This window comes from Dermacentor silvarum, chromosome 2 (assembly GCF_013339745.2).
Source record: "Dermacentor silvarum isolate Dsil-2018 chromosome 2, BIME_Dsil_1.4, whole genome shotgun sequence".
Lineage (NCBI taxonomy): Eukaryota > Metazoa > Arthropoda > Arachnida > Ixodida > Ixodidae > Dermacentor > Dermacentor silvarum.
This window is the reverse complement of record NC_051155.1, coordinates 237,350,821-237,371,136: the sequence shown is the minus strand read 5'-3', so window position 1 is coordinate 237,371,136 and position 20,316 is coordinate 237,350,821. Positions and strand designations below refer to the sequence as shown.

Sequence of the window (20,316 nt, the reverse complement as noted above, 5' to 3'; positions counted from 1 at the left end):
CCGGCGGAATAGGGCCAATGCCGCACGCGTATGTATGTATATACGTACGTCCTGGTAATTGCTTGCCAGCGCGCGCTGGTTAGCAGCCGCAGAGAACAATAACGGCGGAAGGAGCGAAAAAAACAAGCAAGCCGCGCCGAGATGTAGGTCGCGCCTGTAGCCCATCAGTGAAAACCGAGTACTTACGGTGGCATTCTCATTAAACGAGGCGAGACGGATGCACAACGCTCTTCCACATCGGCGAGCAGGCGCTAGCGGTTACCGTTCAGGCAAGCAAAATGGTTATCTGGGCGAGTTGGTATTGGTGTCACTCTGTGTGCTGTACTTTTCTCTTCGTGCTAGGTCAAGTTTCTCGAAACAACGGAAAGAGCGGTAGCGTGCCTGCCAGTGGCCGCTTATCAATGGCCGCTGCTCCTGCTCGCACGCGTGAGATGCGGCAGAGAAGACGAAGAAAAACAGACAAACAAACGAGCAGGCAAGTACCGACCATCGCAACGCTTGTTGACAGCATGCGCGAGCACGCGCAACAAGCTGCTCGTCTCGAACGGTATGTATAACAGGCGACCTAGTTTTCGGCGCGCCCTACGGAGGCTGCAGCACGAACCGCGCCGTTGTTCGTTGCCAACGTTCAATACACACGTGAGCCCAGCCTTTTCTTGCGTGTATGAGTGTGGGCGTTCAGGGCCACCGACACGCTCGTATGTCCTGCGAAATGTCTTTCGTAATTTGAGTACAAAATTTATGAAGGCAACAGGCGACATTACGGCAGCGAGGAAGCGCCGGCCGTACTACAGCAGACAATCAGAATGTATGCGCGTTAGCTGTGGCCATTTATGAAACCTCACTTAAACGATTTTAATTGTCTTAGAACTTAATGTGTAGGGCGAAAAAATTGCTATGCCTCTGTGTTGTTTGCGTTGGTACTGCTAAAAAAACAGTACCATTTTTTTAACACTACCGACGCAAACAACACACAGGTAATGACAATTTTCTTAGATAAAAAAAAAACAGTACCTCTTTTTTTAACAGTACCGACGCAAACAACACAGATGCAATAGCTTTCACCGACGTTGAGATCCTCACCGAATGTCTCGCACACAGTGACGCTAACCACATTGGGTGTCCCGCGAGCCATTGAATGCTTCTCTATAGCCTTGGTGCTTCGTCACTGTTGGTGTCAATTTTGTGAATTTAGCCCGGATCAGTATTCAATGGATGCGTGCGATTATTGGAAATTTCGAATACACATAAAATAGTCTTTGCTATGCGATCCTTATTCGATTTCCGAATTCACTAATCGAATTTGTCGAAATATTCGTTTCTATTCGAGTATACAGCACAACACTACTTCATGACGTGAAGGCCGTGCAAAGCACACTTACTGCATGTCTACCAGCAGAAAGTCAGATGCAAGTATGCAGTAACTATTGAGAATGATTCTACTGCAGGGACGGTTGGTGCGGAGAGGCACCAGTTGCTGAGCGAGCGCACAGAGTATATAGCCAACCGCTGCTTAATAATTCCCAGGGATTCGACAATAAGGTTCCCTCGCCTTTGCGGCTTCCTACGAATTTGTTTTCTCGATTTAGTCGAAGCATTTTATTATTTAGAAAATCTCATCATGTTTGCAGCCATTTGAGGCGAAGTGCGGTGCTGTAGTATAGGGATCCGCACCTCAAGTTTGCCGACAGAGGCCAGCGCCATTCCTACCCCTAGCGGTAAGCCACGTCACCATCTATCAGATCACCGGCACCATGAGGCGCTCGCGGTGCCTACGATCTTTGCAAAATTGCTCCCCGCGTCGCCATTGTTTCGCGGTGGCTGGTCAGTCAGGTATAGCGAAGGAGCCCAATACTGTTGTGTGGTGAACATGCCACAATAGTGACAACACTCCAAGACCTGCAACCGCCTTTGAAGTTCTACGGTTTCACGGATAAATGTTATAAAGGGAAGGCAGGACAGGCATGGATAACCACCGTCCGCAGAATCAAGTAAGTCGGAATTTGAGAGTTTGCCGTTTTTATTAATGTTTGCTATCATTCGCGGTAGCATTGTTGCTCTGTCTTGTAGCTGAGTCATGATATTTTGCTCGTGACGACGAAAATATCACTGCAAATCTACTTCGCCGTGCTTTGAGTGACGCATTGAGCCTCGGCAGATTTGCGCATGCGACGCATGTTGTGCTTTCTCGTGTTTATTTGACAAGCGCACGCTTGATCGGTAACATTTTTGTAGTAGCAAGTTGCAAGAAGTTCAGCGCTTTGGCACAGGCGTTTGATTAGGTAGCCCATTTGTCAAAAGAATGCGGACCGTACTGTGTGGCATCTTGACTCAGCAAGTTGTGATGTGTAAGGAAAGCAGCGGCGGTTTTAATCGCTTTGGCTTCCCGCCATTCTTTAATACCGGTGCAACGCGGGAACTTCAGATCGTGATAAAGAACGATCCGGATCAAATTATTATGACTAAGAATTGTCGCTGATGCACGGTCCAACAGTCCGGATCGAGTTGGTTGAGCTCACTCAGCGTGACGGTGTAGACGACAGCCTACGAATGCGATGTACTGGATACGGATCGTGCAAAATTGTGGTCGAAACCCGTTAGAAACACTCGATCCATATCGCACGCCATCGCGATTCAAAAGGGCCTGTGTGACAGTGGCATAAATTCGTCACAGGTTTCGGGACCTCAGGGCCGCGTCACAGTCGTTGGGTCGCGCGACGCGATGGTAAAAACGTCTATCTTGATACTGCTGCGGCGGCCTTACCGCCCGAGTTTCTTAACCCTTTTTCGATATTTGGCGAATCCATTGCCTCTTTCTTCGTTTTTGTTTTTAACTTGCAGTGAAATCGCATCCCACCACGCCACTCGCTTCTGCGGGCGCTCAGCGGTGGCACCCAGCTTATATGCTACGAGCCACAGTGTCCCCTTTAATAATGAACCCCAGTTACACGCGAGAGCCCCCTCGACTTACTGCACGACAAGGATAAAGCTTTGGCAAGGGAGCAAGCGCGACTTTACTCTATGAGCAACAGGAGTGAGCTGCACGCTTGTCTCCTCTCTTTCTTTCATTACCTGCCCGGAAATAGGTAGCATTTCACAGGGTGGGTGTCGGCCTTTGTGTTTTCGGGGCTCTCGCGGCACTGAACGGCCGGTTTGTGCGAACAAATGCGTGGGAGACATGATCTCGCAATCCGTACTCCCGTCCACGACACACCCACGCGATCGGGTCCTTGAACGCTCTGCTGCCGATTTTTTTCACTTGCTTCCGCGAGTGGCGCTGCTCGTTTGTAGCGTCGTTTGTAGCGCCACCTAGGTCACGTTAAGAAGTCTATTACACTTTGATCCTTCGACTGAACAGACGGAATAGTTTGAGTAGGAAGCTGGTCAGCAGCAATGTTGTGAGGGTTTGCATCATGACCTTGGTGCCTTACCATGGCTTTCTACCTCTTTCTCACTTCCTTTCTTCGGAATATGCTTTTGTTGTCTTTTTCAAGCGAAGATTGTATACGCTAGCCTGCGCCGGCGATGTATCGCTAAATCTAGTATGGCTCATACCCGCATTTCCAATGCGGGTATGATCCAGGGACAAGAAATAAAGACATAAGGAAGGAAGGAAAGAAAGGAAGGAAGAAAGAGCAGGTGCGGGAAAGCTGTGCCGGCCCCGGATCACGTGACGCGTCTGACCAATCAGGGTCGTTTGGTGTGTCGCGGGGAGGGAAATGGAAGTAAAGGGGGTTGGCGCGCAATCTGCCGGATGTACCTCGCCTCAGATCAGTTTTGGCGTCCGGATGGGAAGGCTCCTCGTGGTGCGTTCCGCCGAGGAGCAGGCTGCGTTCGAGCTACGGCACCGCGAACTCGCTCGGGAAAGGGCTCGTCGTCGACGTGCCGATTATAGTGTGAGAGCTTCCGAAGGCCAGGCGAAACCCTGAGTTGCGGGAGCGCGATGTTGAGACCAAACGTAAGCAAAGAGCCGCCTACCCCGAGTTTAGGGCATATGAAGCGGAACGCCTGCGACAGCGTCGTCTTGCCACAAGCTTCGCTTATCCCCATTTCATCGACAGGGTAAGGGCTCTGAATTTTTCACAGATATCTTTTTTTTCTCTGGCTTTTTCAACATCCGCCAGAAAGAGATTAACGACTGGCCGTTGGGATGGACGTACAGGTGGCCTGTGGGCGGTGCAAGACACGAAATTACTTCTTTGTCGCTGATAGCTACTGAATAAAACTCTTCCATCAACCATGCTTTGCAATAAACGCCTTATCGCTGCGCATGTTCGCGAACGTTTATATGGGCTAGGGCTGTAAACTTGCATCTACAACTGTCTCAGATCAGAGAAAAATTGGAGGACTGCTTAAGCTTCGCCTTTAAGAGTAGAACGCCGCGCAGGTATGGTAGAAATGTTTGAGTTTCCTCGTAGCCGTAATTAGGATTTTCACGTTCATTCAAATTACAATCCGACGCCAATTGGTAAACAATCCAACGGCGAATCCGACGCTGAATGGTAAATTCGTACTTTACCATTTTTCTGACGGATTTCACTGTGAGAAAATCAATTTTGTTCACCAAAACCTTGCACCACGCCTGCGCAGTCGATGTGGTTGAATGGTTTTCTCCGCCACCCGCCGACATCGCACGCCGACGCCGGTTGCCGACGCCGGATTTTCTGTGACACGGGGCCCTAAACGCTATCACGTTAAAATGGGAAGGTATAAGAAAGCTTTGAACCGATATAGACTGCTGCCCTAGAGAGAGAGAGAGAGAAAGAAAGAAACAACGAGAGAAAAAGAGAGAGAGAAAATGAACGCAAAAACAGAAATGTAAGAGAGAAAGAAATAAAGAGAAAGGGAGAGAGAGAAAGAAAGATAGAGAGAGAAAAAGAAAATCACCACGAAGGTCAGATACACACACGACAATTTCGCTTACCGCCATTTTATCGACAGGGGAAGGGCTGGTGATTTTTTTTCTTCCTCTGTATCTTTCTTTCTGTTTTATAATGGGTTGTCCCCAAAAATACCTCTACGATTGAGTTGATTCGAGAGCGATGCCCAGCGGCGGCTGATTTTCCGTAGGTGCACCTCCGCTTTCTAATAATTCTCTCGCTCTTTTCTTAAGCAGCCCACACGACTGCTAACACAATGCACATGTGACAAAGCAGCGGAGATGCCGTAAGCTTAGAAAGCACGTGTCCAGCCCCAAGGCTCCAAAATGAGCGATAATAATTATTATAGTACGGTGTTTTACCGCCTTTAAGGTCGGTAGTTTTAAAGAGCGAGGCATGGACGACGTATTTGAATCTTCCTGTGTCGTGCGATTGGTTCATCCGGCAAGCCGTTGAAGTGACGACACGTTGACCCCGAATGGATTGCTCAGGATGTAATCAACGATTGCCAAAGATGGACATAAATCTTGTACTTCGACACGTTCCTATCTTTTTTAATGCCGCCTTCGTACTATCCACGCAAAGTATTATGCAACATCCTTAATTTGCATTTGTGCGCAAGCAAGCTAAATCGAGAAATATGCTTCCGAATAGTCGAATAAAACGAAAGAAAACGCGGCGATAAACAAAATAATGTGTTGGGCATCGTGGGCGTTGGAAACTTGAGAAACTTTGTGGAATACATGCACGAGCATCTGCTGAGCTCAAGTGAGAAAATTATATTACTTCTCTTTCTTGTTTTTTTACCTGCCACGGTCCCAAAATAAACGGAGCAGCTCAGCTCTATCAGGAAGCGAACATCTCTTCAAAATACATTCAGCTAAGCAACAAGGGGTGTCGGCTGAAAGTCGCATCGACTACAAGATCATCATCCTCAACTCTATATCACAGGCCACATATTGATTTTAAAAAAACTTGAAGGACGCTTAAGCTTCGCCTTTAAGAGTGGAACGCGATAGCATTCAAAGATCCCCGACTGCTTCTCATGCTTCCCGGCAACTGCAGATTATGTAACCGTAATGTTTATCAGGAAACGCTGGCGGAGAACGCTATCCACGAAGGCGAGCTTTCTGGTAGAAACGCGGCCTCTTGCGTGGGCCGATCCCGGAGGTAATGCACAGCGGCACCAAGGAATTTACATCATTTTCAGATTTACGTTATTCTTTCGCACTTTTAATATTTCAATCTGAGAATATTTAACACAAAAGGCATGCGCTGTCGATGTTTTGTTTCATGACATTTGTTTATGGGCTGTCATTCTCGAAATTCCGAGGAATAAGTTTGTCTTCTTTCTTTCTGGGGTTTTACGTTCCAAAACCAGTTCTGATTATGAGGTACGCCGAAGTGGAGGCATCCGGATTAATTTTGACCACCTGGGGGAATGTAAGACAAGGTATGAGCAACTTTAGGGATAGAATGGTGTGGCAATATAACCAGCCTATACCACATGTCATATAGCAAGACAGGGCATATACATATACCTAAATATATGCGGAAACTTTCGCTCACGGATAACTCCGCCGACGCCGACACGCGGGATTTTCTGCGACACAGGGCCCTTAACGCTGTCGCGTTAAAATACACTGTGGGTCACACGATGCACCTTCATAACTGCTAAGCTTGGGAAAGTTGAGTTGAACAGACGAAGCTAGCCCTGGACACTAATTTTAATCGTTTTTTGTACTTCCCGTCATGTTTAGTATACAAGTATGCAGCTTATTAATTACGACGATTATAAAATCGAAACGAGGAGAGTCTACACGCACGCATTTACAGTGGTGGGTGTTTATCGTTTAAGACACAGTGAACGCCAAAGTGCAATTATAGTTGTTTTTTAATATTTTTTTTATTCACCAAAATGCGTTTCTCTTCTGACCACCATGGTGGAGCAACGCATCGATAATTATTTATGCGAGGTATTTACTAAAATGTAACTGCGGTGCGCTGATATCGAAATACACGTAAAAATTCTCGCGAATATTCATTATTGTAGAGACTAACATGATGCATAGGTGCGTATGAAGCACACAAATATATCTATACCCGCGTAACTTGACAAAAACTAAAGAAGAATAAGAAGAAGCAAGAAGTTGTAAATTCACAAAACCTTTTGAGATCTCGGCCTTAAAGGTCATCTCGGCATATCAGGTTCTTGGCGTGAAACAATGTAACTTCCGCATGATCTCTCCAAAAAAAGCCATCGCCTGCATCTCCTACGCAGCGACTCTCGCGTGGGCGCACATAATTGGGCGTTCACCATCGCCTGTGGTCGGAAATTATTATCCCGAGAAAGACGCGCCGTATTCTTTTCTTTATTTACTATTATTTTGCCCATTTTTTGAACAAGAGCAAGAAAAAGGTTCTATGTGCAATTTTAGAATATATAGCGTGTCTTTTGACAGCGTCGGACGCGTTGTGTTTCCTTGCGGTTTGCTAACAAAACGCTCTGATGGTTGACGTGTTCATCGTTTATTATGACACTGGGTTTTAGTGTTAGAAGTAATAAGTTAAAAAATGCAGCATGAATGTGGGGGCGGATGCCAGTGGTGACAATAACGATGAGTACAGTAACGAGGACAGTAAGATCAACGAGAAGCACTCTAATGACGAACCGCAACATGTAATAAAGACGACCACAACAACGACAAAAAGAAATGAGAATGGAAAACTGCGTATCGAAATACTCTACCACGTCATTGTATGTCGTCCAATGGGGTCCTAAGACGTTGGGAAACGATATGACGGCCAGCAAGATCGAGTGTACGATCAAAGATGCCACCAGGTTCTTGTGCACCCGCAGCCTGGAACACTGCAGCGACCTGCGACGACAGAGAAACGCCATATGAAGCACCGATCCAGAGGAAACGTTTATCAAGTAGCCAGCGCGCTTCTGTTTCTCAAAAGAGAGAGAGAGAGAGAAATGCAATGGAAAGACAGGGAGGTTAACCAGAGATTATGTCCGGTTGGCTACTATGTACCGGGGGAGGGGGAAAGAGATGCGATAGATGAGAGAAAGAGAATACGAAAAGAAAAACGCGCACACGCATAATACAGACCTGTTTCTGTGGGTGCTGTCACGCGTTCTGCGAAGGCGTTACATAGTGTTACACAGTATCAACGCCCTACTAACACATTCTACGTCACACAGTGTACAGTCACAGTTTGTAACTAAGTCCGGCATCTTTTAAATAATGCAGCAGCGCCTTCATAGCAGCTCACGCTGATGTTCGTGCAGGCGAGTTTCCAAGAATGTTGTCTTCCGTGGGTGGGCGCTTGTCCAGTTGGTCTAGCGTGGCTGAGAGGGCTGCTCTTTGCGGGTTGAAACGAATGCACTTGCAAAGAAGGTGCGAGATCATTTCGCTGCACCCGCTGAAGTATCAAAGTGGGCTAATGGCCATTACAATAAGAAAGTAGTACGTATTTGAAAATGCTACTCCAAGTCATAGACGGACTAGAAGGGTGCAGTCAGTTTTCTAGACGCTCGTTGTCTGAAGGTGTATCACATGTCCAAGAGAAGATGACCGAGGAAGAAAGTTAAACCAAGACAGAGAAACTGTTGGATAGTTATCTATTGGAAGATAAAATGCGAACACGGGACAACAGACAAAGGATACCGGGCGTAGTGCTGCCTTTAGCGGTTCTGTGTGCAGTGCTCTTTAACTGTTGTGCTCTTCAACTGCTGTGTCGTTTAGCTGCTGTCTTGCGCTGGTGCTGTTTCTTCGTCATGATAAGTCACCAACTAGTTGAGATGTGCATCATATTTTGGTAACTAAGAATGATCCCGTTAAGCTTACCGACCCTGATGGAGGGAGAAAGGCGCCTAAAAGCATAAATAGCAACATATAGGAGGAATTTAAGGCACGCTAGACATAAACCCTCGCTGTCACACAAGAGAAACGGAATGATTAATAAACAAACTGCAGTAGAAGAGCTACTTTTATTTTTTAGCAACACACGTACTATTAGCGGTGACGGACGTAGGGATCTATGTGACGATCACATTAAAATTCACTTATTAGCCTCTTAACAAACAGTTCTTATTAGCTTCATGACTGATATAAAGGAGATGTGGGCTATTTCAAAATTAGAGGCAGCTAGCACGAAAAGCATAACCATTGGCTACAGATGTCCTGTGCCTATAGCACCAGTCACGATAAACATTTGCAGGGAACTACATAAATGTTCTAGTTAACCACTTTACGCACTGAATTTATAGAAGAATGCGGAGTCATATAATTTTGCTATTCTGAGCGTCATACGTGTATAATACTCGTGTAAGCGAATATGTACACCCACAAATGCACATACACACATGAACGCAGTCAAACACTCACGTAACACAATGATCCTTAACACCGAATCGTCTCTACATGCTCCACATAACCTGCGTGGACGTGAGGCAACAACGGCGTTTTGCGTCTCTAGCTGAAATCACGTAAACAAATTATATGTTCGCAGTAATCTGCATAAATCACATAACCCACATCCGGGTAGTGCGACAATACTGCTGGACCGTCGCCGAGTTCCCGACGAACTTCCCTGTTGGAAGTGTCTGGTATAGCCAATGCACCGGACGGCAAGCGATACCATTATGCACACGCCTTGTGAGCCATGTAACGCATGTACACAGGAAATAGGTGCGTGTGTAAAATATCAACAGGAACTGTCCGTTCGCAACATTCATTACTTGCCTCCGCCGTGAGTCAAACCTTTAATGACGCGAAAGTAAAAGCGTTGGGACGCTTTTGATGCTACCTCGTTGCAGCAGACTACCTCTACTACTGCGTCCTGATGCAAACCTCTCAAAGCAGCGATTTACGTGCAAATAGAATAGGTGTAGCATTGCAACTTTGTCTAGCTCTTTCCGCGTGGACTGATGCAGCCCGCCTTTTGGTTGTCGATAACAGACTCCCTCTTTCCGTTACCCTCGGATCTATTTTTCTTCTTAGTTCTCCTACACTGCTCTGTAGCACATCAGGCTAGAAAGCTATATAATGGCGTTCGGCGTTTCACGTACGCAATCGAGAAGCACGCTGGGCCCAGGCAAGCCTTTCAAAGTTCTCAATAAAAAGCCTCTCTCATTGGGGCACGTTACGGTGCGCGTCCACTGAAGGCTTTTAGTTCGGTGCGTTCTTTGCCTCATGCCGTGCGTTTTGTGGTAGGTAGTCAAGTATATAGGTTTTGCGTCTCTCCTAGTTAAGGACTTCTTCAATAAAAAGAATGAATTATTAAAGTTCGTGTACAATGGTGGCCTTCGAACAGGCTACCCAGCACAGTAGCCCTATGCTGTACCCATTGGGTCACACATGTATTTGTTTTATTTTGTGGTATTTATAACTGTAAGCAAATAACACGGGCGAGTAATAGCGAGTGATCAGCAAACTAGTGACGGTAATGATGGAAACAGCCACGCAATAAAACAAACACCACGTGTGAATACTAGTGGTACTCGGGAGGACGGACACAATGACATATTCACACCCGCACCCTCACTTACACTGCTCGTACTTCCAGGAGAAATCATTTGTTCAAAAGTCACGTCTAGCGCTAAAACGTTGGCAAGAATAAGCACATCCCCAAGATGGGGTGACAGTCCGGATGAGAGTTGCAGTGATCACAAATATATTTTAGGCTCACAGCCAGTCACGTGAAATGCATACCAGCTGGAAGAAACGGTTGGTTCGGTGTCGTGGTCCACCATAACCATATTTCGCAAACTGCGCATTTTCATGAGAAGCAAACGTGTGGAATAGAACATTATCATGCTTGCTTTTCTTTTCTCTTTTTTTTTCTGGTCAGCGCCAAACAGCTACTTCAGACGCTGAGCGCATGCGTCACGTCGCATAGCAACACTTTGCTTAAAAAGAAAGCACAAGATCACGCGCTCCTTCCATTAGACCACGGACACAGGAATGGAACGCGAGAGTAACTGCCAATCTTACCACTGTCCTTCGCTGGCGTCACGTCGCATTGCAACAAGTAGCTCATAATTGCGACAATGCGCCAGTATCTCCCATTCATCGCATGTGGGAGCTAGCGCTTAGAGATTTGATATAATTCTGCCTTAGGGCTCACATCACCAGTGTACAATAAGTCAATCGTCGTGCCATCCCCGTCGCTCTCTCTTTACCGCCGCTGACGTGCTCACGCCACACACACGCACGCATTACACAAGAACGTCGGTCCTTCTGCTAACGCTCGATTAATGCCAAACGATGCTGATGTCTGCAAAATTATTCGCGCAACATCGCTTCCCCAAGTGCGTGGGATCTGTATAACCTTTCTATTTAAACGCACGACAACGAAAATGTAAACAAGACGTTAATGCATATAGGGCACCATCCGGCGGCCTCGTGTCAAATCTGTCCGATCAATGACAACCCATTAGCAATCAGCCCGAGCTTTCTATGCTGAAAATATTTCGTAAGGCGCCAGAATCACTGAACTATCTCGCATAATGGACGTGCTAGGCGATCATAATTAGCGTTTCAGGCAAGTGTAGATGAAGCGAAAGTGCACTGCACCCATTTATTGGCAATCAACGACAGCGAGAGCGCAACCATAGGGTCGATTCGTGATGAAGCGGCAGTCATGAATGCCACCGTGTTCGACAACGCTATAATTTAGCGCATACGTAAACATTGCGCACGCTCAATTCGCCTGATAACGCAGGTTAGCACAGCGTATTTAAGCCTTAGAAACGCAGTAGAGTGCGGAGCATTCTGGACTCTGCCAATCAGGAGCGCAATCATGAAAATGCAGGTTTCCCTGATCCGTCCATTCATTTGTATTAAAGCGCTGTCTGTTGCGATTTCGAGCTCATTTTCGAACGCAAGGTACAGTGCACCAACGAGCACGAAAGGGCTCGCGGCTTAGATTGCGATCCCGTAACAACAAACAACACCAAGAAGCCAGCAGAGACCGATTGTCACAGAGATGCCAGAGCCCAACATCGCAAATAACGTGGCTCATGGAATGCAAAACTGGGACTTATCGTACCATCCCCATCCAACACACACACAAAAAAGAGGACGAAATGTTAAACATCAGGCGTAGATCGCTACCGAGCGATGCTATACGACACTACATCAAGAACAGAGTGGGCCAACCAGCCAGCCTACTCTGTATGTGGCAACGAGTTGAATGTTTCTCAGGAATTCCATGTAAGATGACGAAGAGTGAGGAGGTGAAGCGGCGGCAAGAAAGAAGAAAATTATCAATTCTATCATCTTTCTTACCAAATGAGCGAAAGTTACAGATTCAGAAGCTGGGATGACAAAGGTAAAAGTTTAGTGACGGGATTCTACAGCGGAGGCTGGCTAACATTACCTCACATGAAAGAGATAGACATTGATCGGCGTTCCATGGAATGCTTTAATTCTGGAATTCGACGGAAGGTAGTATGGCGGACGATCTAGAACATTTTAACGGTAAAACCTGCCCAAAACAAGCATTCATCAAAAAATAAGAAAGAACAAATAGAACACGAGAAACAAGTTACAAGAGGAAATGGAGATAGGTCGACGCACTCGTTCAGAAAAATTCCCGAATGTCCAGGTAATCTCGGCGAACTTGTCGCAGGTGAAATGCAGTATACACCTTAGGAGAGACAATCTTACGTAAATTTGAAAGGGAGTCGGTCACAATGATTACATTTACATGCAGCGGACGCAACTTCTTCAGGGCCAATACTTCAACGAGGAATTCAGCAATAAAATTAGGCTTACATTCAGGCCACCGAAGGTAGAAAAAGAGAAAAACCTACTTGGAAAAATCACTTTGAGAAGAAAAAACACATCAATTCCTCCTTCTTCCACAGATTGTGTTGCATCTATGACAAGCACACTGTAGGGCGAGAGCTGATTCAAATAGCCCTACGAATTACCAACCAGGACGCGCAATGGAAGCGATTTGGTATGCTTAGGATATTCACTGTCGAAAACCCAATCGATATGTGAATATACAGCAGTGCCAGAGACTATATTTGCATGGTTAATCGTAATAGAGAACGCAGCGACTTTACAAAGACTACCTGCGGTTGTTGATACCGAGGCCAATAAACATGGAAGAATGAACTTATATATCAGAAATCAAAACCGTTTGTGAGTGAGATAAACACGAGCCATATAGCTCTTCCTTTGACGTTGATGTCAAGTCCTTAGAAACATGGCGCGTACACGAGGCCGAAACGCCACTGAGCTAGAAATTAAATAAAGCTGTATCGGCAAACGTTGTAAAAGAATAAAAACAACACAGAAGGCAAACTATCGGTACTGTAATACGTGAAAATGAGAAGATAAGCAATATAAAAAAAGGAAAGAAAAAAAACGCATGACCAAAACAAAACAAAAAAAATAAATGAAAAGAAATTTAAAAACCTGCACAATTCACTACAGGCGGCACCCTATAGAAATTTAACCTATCGGCAGCTGTGATAAAATAGAAGAGTGCAATGCAAGCCACCAGTTAGCTGCGAGCAAAGTGAACAGCTGCAAACGATAATAAATTGCCAAAAGACTTCGAAACTGGAAGATGGCGAAGAGGGAGCGCGACAAAACTTTTGCGCAAACAGGTGAAGCGGTGGAAATAAAAAACAATAATGATCAGTTCTTTTCTTCTTCGGTACAAAAGAAGGCAAGGTTACACATAAAGCTAGAAGCCTGGTCCTTCACATTTTCCTTATTATAAGCCATTATTCGAGATACAGTTTCAGCATCGAGTCCTCAAACCACATGGACATTTCGGATAGTAACGGTGGTATTACATAGCTAAAGCTGTACACACATGACACATAACGGACTTGGAGAGAGTGAAAAGCTTAATGATATGAAAGGCAGAGAGGGCGACCTGAAGTACATTCCTCTAGCCATCTACTCATCATCGAGGGAGAGCAAGAACCTAAATTAATTTTGGCATTATAGTATGCAGTAAACACTCGCATGCAAAAAGATGTATTTCTGGAATTTATTCTCTAAGATGGCTACATTGACTGGTTCTGTCGAATGTGCATGCCGCACTGTATTACAGGCGCGGCTCTCTCAGGAAATTGGTTCCAACTTTCACTACTGTCATTCTAATGTAAAGAATTAAAGCTCGAGAAAGAAAACAAGACAAAGAAATATTACAGGAAAACGAGCAGATAAAGTTTTAAACCAACTTTTTTTTTCGGGCTAGTTTTTTTTTATGCTTGAGGGAGCCACTGTAGCACAGTTATGACAGACATTAAGATAAAGAGACAGGACATCACTAGTGCTAGAACTCTAGAAGAACGCTTAGGAGCTTGCACTCGAGAGGAGCGATTAAGCATCGCAATTGTGTGATCTTGTACTGAACCTCGATGCCCCGTGAGTACGCTGGCGTACATGCTGTTGCACAGGAATATGGAGTTACTTTTGCTGCTTATTTAATGCCGGCAGGGAGAGGAAAGGGGGGGGGGGGGGGGAGAGTATAATAACGTATTACGCAAGAACCTTCAAAAGCGTTCCGCCATCTCCATAATATATGTACGTGTTTATTTTTGTTGCTTCGACTATAACAGGCGCTCTGTCTTTCTCGCATTCTTGTTCATATTCTTTGTGTTTTTGTACATGTATTGTTAAGTGGTTTAGGCACCTATTGTTAAACGCTAGCTGTCTTTTATCACACTTTCCCTCGTCCCTGCTCTCACATCTTCGTACCAATGTCTATTACGATATCTCTTTTTTTTTAACTTCGTGATTAGGGAAACAAAGGCCCTCACATTAACCAAACCTCTTATTAACAAGCTCATATTCCTTACATAGGATGCCTGTATTTCGTTAATCTATTTCTCTAATCTTTTTTTTTTTTTTCGATATCGCAACATTTTCACCCTTCCACCATTGCGTGGGTATTCACTTTTATAACGCAAAAGGATTACTAACGAAGTCCTTTGATGACAGCAGTCTTTGTTTCGCCCAACTGACCAGCTGCAGTTGAAATTAGTGCCTCGCTTCTTAATGAAACGACTCATATTTGCTGCTCCTTTGCTTGGCTATTAAGGTCCACGTGGCAATTTACGCAATGACGATGCGTTGGACTATAATTCAAGATGGCAATCGACAAAGGAAGGGATAATTTTATGCTCCTTTACATTAATCGAGATGGTAAGAATGAGCTTACACACCCACGCTGCGTACTATAACTGGAGCGCTGATAAACTGAGGGTGAATAGGGAACGCTCATTACGCCATTTTGTGGTAGCACATAATTCAGTTTAAGCGACTGTCATATGAATTTCTGCGATTGTAGTAATGAAGTTCAGGACCGGCACCGCACATCGAAATAACTCTTATGTTTATCATGCAATAGAATCTGAGAGAGAGAGCGAAAGAGAGAGAGAGAGACTCTTTATTGAGTTCTGGAGAGGTTTACGCTTCGTGGCCCACCTGGCCTGCTACTCCAGGTGAATTCGATGTTAAATTAAACCCCACACGCAGGTCATATACCACACTTAACACACACATAACGGAGACATAAATAAACTGTAACACAATAGGTGAATAGCAAAATGACGATGTCGTCAGCTAGCGACTTCCGGTTCGGGGGTTAGCGCTTCTGTTGCTTCGTTCAGCCTTGTCAGCAGTTTCTACAGTGCGACTTCTCGATGTTCGCGAAGAAAACACGCTTTAGCAACGTGATTATGGTTGGCTGCTCGGCACTAGGGTGCGCTAACTCTTCCGTGAAAGGAAAAAAAAATGTTTCGTTTTCCATGGAATGAAGCGCACAAACGTAAATGGGCAGTTGCCGTCAAACGAGCGACCGTGAACGGCGAGCTGTGGGTACCGAACGTAGGAGCCAGAATATGTGAAGATCAGTTCGTCACAGGTAAGAGTTTTGGCGAATAACTTCGTCTACTAACGTTCTAGTACAAATACCCCCTTTTTAACACTCAGTTAAATACACACAGGTGCACCCAGCAAGGATCCTCAGCACATTGATTATGTGCCGTATTCATTCCGGTACAACGAAAAGGCCACTGAGGCTGCACGAAAGAGGGAGGAGAGGTAACATCAAAATCATTCGTGCACTTTTCAGATACTTAAACCAGTGCTTTCTCTCTGCAGTTATAAAGTTTCAGGACGCTGGTCTAGACGGGCTTCGGCACTCAAGGCCTTAAGGGCTCTGCTGAAGTTCTTAAGGGCTTGTGAATTGTGCGACCGGCTTTGAACGTTGTAGCGCGCAGGGTCGCGTTATTGCGCGAATTTTCTTACTTCATTTTTTTTCTTCTATCACATTTTATTCACTTTAGCCCTTTCCCCAGTACAGGGTAGCAAGCCGATTTTTACACTGGCTAACCTCCTTGTCGTTCTTTTCCTTTCTCTTTCTATCTCTCTCTCTGTCTCTATACACGACATGCGCCTCTTGACAAAAAACGGGAGACTGCGAAGGCACAGCAGCCGACGACATGGCGCGCGCTGGGCACCGCTGCAGACAAAACAGCGGACGAAGCGATCGACTGCACCCTTTGTTATGGGAAGAGTTACCAACAGCCACTTATTAGGTTGACTTACCACTTATTAAAAACTACTTCTAAGTTAACGAACGTTTATATCCGCTCGACAAACGTTTGCGCTTGATAAACGTTATGACTATTTGACGCGACACAAACACGTTAGGTCATAAAATACCTGCCACATAAAAATACACGAGTATAGCGACAAGCGACGCGATGGAGATGGCTGTCGCGTTCACTCATCACCTACAAGTCGTACCGCATGCGAGCGACGAGACAAGCGACGACCTTGAGCGACGTCTCCCCGGTGTTGCCGGTGTTGCCGGTATGAAAGCAGCAAATACTCGCCAAAACTGGCATTACGCGTGCTTTATTAATTTAGGTTGATGTGTTTTAGTGTAAAGAGTAGCATTAATATTTCTAAAGGTCTTGCACTACGTTATTATCCTTACACGTATCAAAATCTAGTCGTTTGCTCGTTCCGTGCGACAATCGGTAGTACTTAACTGATGTATATCCAGTTCCGACTTCGCGCTATTGGCTAGTCGCTCGTAGCACTTCCGAGCGACGAGCGACGAATTCTAGATTTCCAGAACCGAGCGATCGAGCGAAAAGAACAAGCGATCTGTTCGCGCGACGGTCCGTTTCGTCGCTCGAAGCCGTCGCTCGTCGCCGTCGCGCACAACATCGCTCTCATGCGGTTTGGGCTTAAGGGTGCCAACATAAGTACGAAGGAGCGATAGCTCACACCTACGTTTTGGAACTGCCCAGCGGTGGTTATATCGTGGTTTTTCACCAAAGTTCCGCAGTACATAAAAGGCAAAGCGCGTGAAGCATGGGCATGAAGTGACGGCGGCATAGACGGCGTCGTGGTCTCGAACCGGAAGTTGTAGCAGAATACGCCGTACCCCACAATCCCTTGCGACAACCGAGATTTCGCTATCCACCTATTGAGACCAGTGTCTTCGCACAGACGACAAAAGCGTCTTCGTAGCAGGGACACTGGCGGCCCTAGTCCGTGGTTCAAGTACGTGTGTTGCGCGTAGGTGGCGTTAGAGTCTGAAACCCGGACCATCCAACCCGGATATACCAGCGTAAAAGCGGAACAACGTGCTTTCGCTCACGGCTCTACGCTAAATACAAAGTGTTCCACTTATCCAGTACCAAAGACTTGCCTATAGATTAGCCAGCATCATCATGCAACACCCGCGCACTCACAAGAAAAGCTTTAGTATTCTCATCATGAACGGTCAGTCACAAGCACATTACATCCAGCAGTCATTCTATATAGGTATCGACAAAGCAAGAAGACTTGAGCCTTGGGTCGAGCTTTCTTTTTAAGCGAAGCTTGATAGGCTCACAAATGTCGGCGGCGGTGGTGGTGGTTGTGGTGGTGTCACGCTGAAAAGTGGGCCGATCCTGGTGGTAGTGCAGAAAGAGTCCAAGCTGAATGGCACATACCAGGGCAAAAAGTAAAAGAGAAAGCAAGAAAGAAAAAAAAAACGGAAGAAAGATAGAAAGGGAGAGAGACAGGAAGAAATAGAGAGTAAGAAAGAGATAAAGATAAAGAGAGAGAAAAAGAGAGAGAGAGAAAGAAAGAAAATCCCCATGAAGGTTAGATACACGACAAACTTCGCTTACCCCCCTTTTCTCGACAGGTAAAGGGCTGGTAATTTTTTCCTCAGGCAGTTCATTAATGGAAATCTATCCAAACATACGCATTAGCGAGCATTGGGCTCGGTAAACTGAGAGAGAGAGAGAGAGAGAGAGAGCAACATGCTTTTATGAGATGCTGGAGATGTTGCACTTGGAAGCCAGTGGGACAGATTGGCTGTATGATCCAGAATATATTTAAAATGTGTCGGTATCTACGCAACGTACTCAACTTTATAAATTAATTATTTTTGGGGTATATATAGAAGGTACAGCAGCTTTTGTATGCTGTTGTAACGTTCTGGTTAATAAATTAGGTTTTATACAAGGAAGCCGCTTTTTATTCACGACAAACCTAAACCTGCTAGTTCTATAGAGCTTTCACAAGTGCCTGCATAGCTTTAGTCTATACGACGCTGATCAATCGCTCGGTAAGTCTGATGTAGAAAAAGCATGGACGCATAATTAAATAGTGATCGCAATTAGTGATAATTAAATACAATAGCTTGCAAAGTTATTAATATTTTTACTATTATTTTGAAACCAAGAGATTTTCAGAAGTCAAACTTTCCATACAATCGCATTTCACAAACAAGATAAAAAGAAAGAATAACAGCAATAGTTTATATTACGGAAGAGGATTATGTTACATACTTACGAAATTGCCTGTTCCTAAAATAGCAACCCAACACAAATCTCGGGTCCCCTTTTATTTCTCACTATTTGCCAATGATAACTTCCCCAATAAGTTCGTCCGATTTGTCTACAGTTGTCATACAGCAGGCAAACAACAACGAGAGTTCCATCCCTGTTTTTCTTTTTGTAGTTGCAAGTTAAAGCTAGATATTCGTTGCACACCCCTTAACATCAGTAAAAGGTGTCGCTATACCATGGAAGTTGCAAGAGAGAGAGAGCAAAAAAAAAACAAAAAAAAAACAACAACAACGTTCAAACCCGGATAAAAGGAAAACCCACTCACGTAAGACTTCCCAAGAGCGTTGTAAGCTATACAGACGGATCAAGCCCACACGAAGGCACGCCAGTAATTGGTTCGACTCAGTGCAGCCACTATAGTTGCAGTGCGAGCAAAGCCGAGCTTCATTGCGCCCTGCATTACCCATCCTTATCTGATTACGATCCTTTTCGGATTACGCGTGAAATGGGCCACGCACAACAACAAATATCGGAAATACGATGCGTTGTCTGTTTTTAGCCCACCACTACAGGACACTCCTAGAGTCGCTGAATGTGGCTTCTATTGACGCGACGTTTCCTAACGAATAGGAAAGCGATTTACGGCCAACACGGATAAGAAAGCCCGCGCCGAGTCCTGGTCAGTGAGCAGCAGTGGCACAGATGCTGTAACTACTAGTGTGACAACATAAGGGACATATTTTGATAAATTCCTGGAGTTTCATGATAACAAATATTGCCTTTGTTGGACAGTATGAGCACGAATGGCCCTAAACCTGGGCCATCATGAGCAACGCCCGCATACACACGCGCGCACGCACACACGCGCACGCACGGACGCACGCACGCACGGACGCACGGACGCACGCACGCACACACGCGCACGCACGGACGGACGCACGCACGCACACACACACACACACACAGACACACACACGCACGCACGCACGCACGCACACAGACACACACACGCACGTACACACGCTTACACACGCACGCACGCGGAAAGGGAATGATAGGAAGTAAAAAACGAAAAAGCTTTCATCTGCTGAGCACATAAAAAAAATGTCACAGTTTCGCCCTAAGGGCGAAGCAATGAATGCGATAGCAACACAGCAATGTCATACGAAGTAAGGTGAGCGGCTTTGGTAACAATATGAATTGTAGTAAACATGAGCTGATTAAGCAAGCAGGTGTGCTGCGGCGTAAGTAGACCGACATGAAGAGAGACTCGATGACCACGAGAAGGCGCGTGTGAAACGGTGGTGTTGATGAGAAGCGCTTCCCGTGGGCAGCGCGCGTGCGAAGGGACACACCTGTAGCGCTGCACTGCCGATCCGGGCAGCATTACATGTGTAGCGTGCGTTGGAAAATGTGACCCGACTATTACTAACTGAATGAACAAGCGTGGTGTGAGCGCGCACAAACAAACATGAAGAGATCACACTGAATCACTGCAGACAACGACTGTCAAAACGCTGGCAGCAAGCATACGCCGCTGCGGGCGAAGGTACGTGCCGTCTATCGCTTCAACAGGAACTGAGCCGCGAATGCACG

The 20,316-nt window shown here is 45.7% G+C and overlaps 1 protein-coding gene across 1 annotated transcript in view; it reads right to left on the bottom strand.

The window, feature by feature from the left end:
• The window catches only part of LOC119440758 (corticotropin-releasing factor receptor 2), a 318,940-nt gene that overhangs the window by 86,043 nt on the left and 212,581 nt on the right, over window positions 1-20,316 (bottom strand). The window contains exon 5 of the mRNA XM_049662454.1: window positions 7,630-7,759. Coding sequence (XP_049518411.1) covers window positions 7,630-7,759 — 130 coding nt within the window. The remainder of the gene's footprint in view (window positions 1-7,629; window positions 7,760-20,316) is intronic.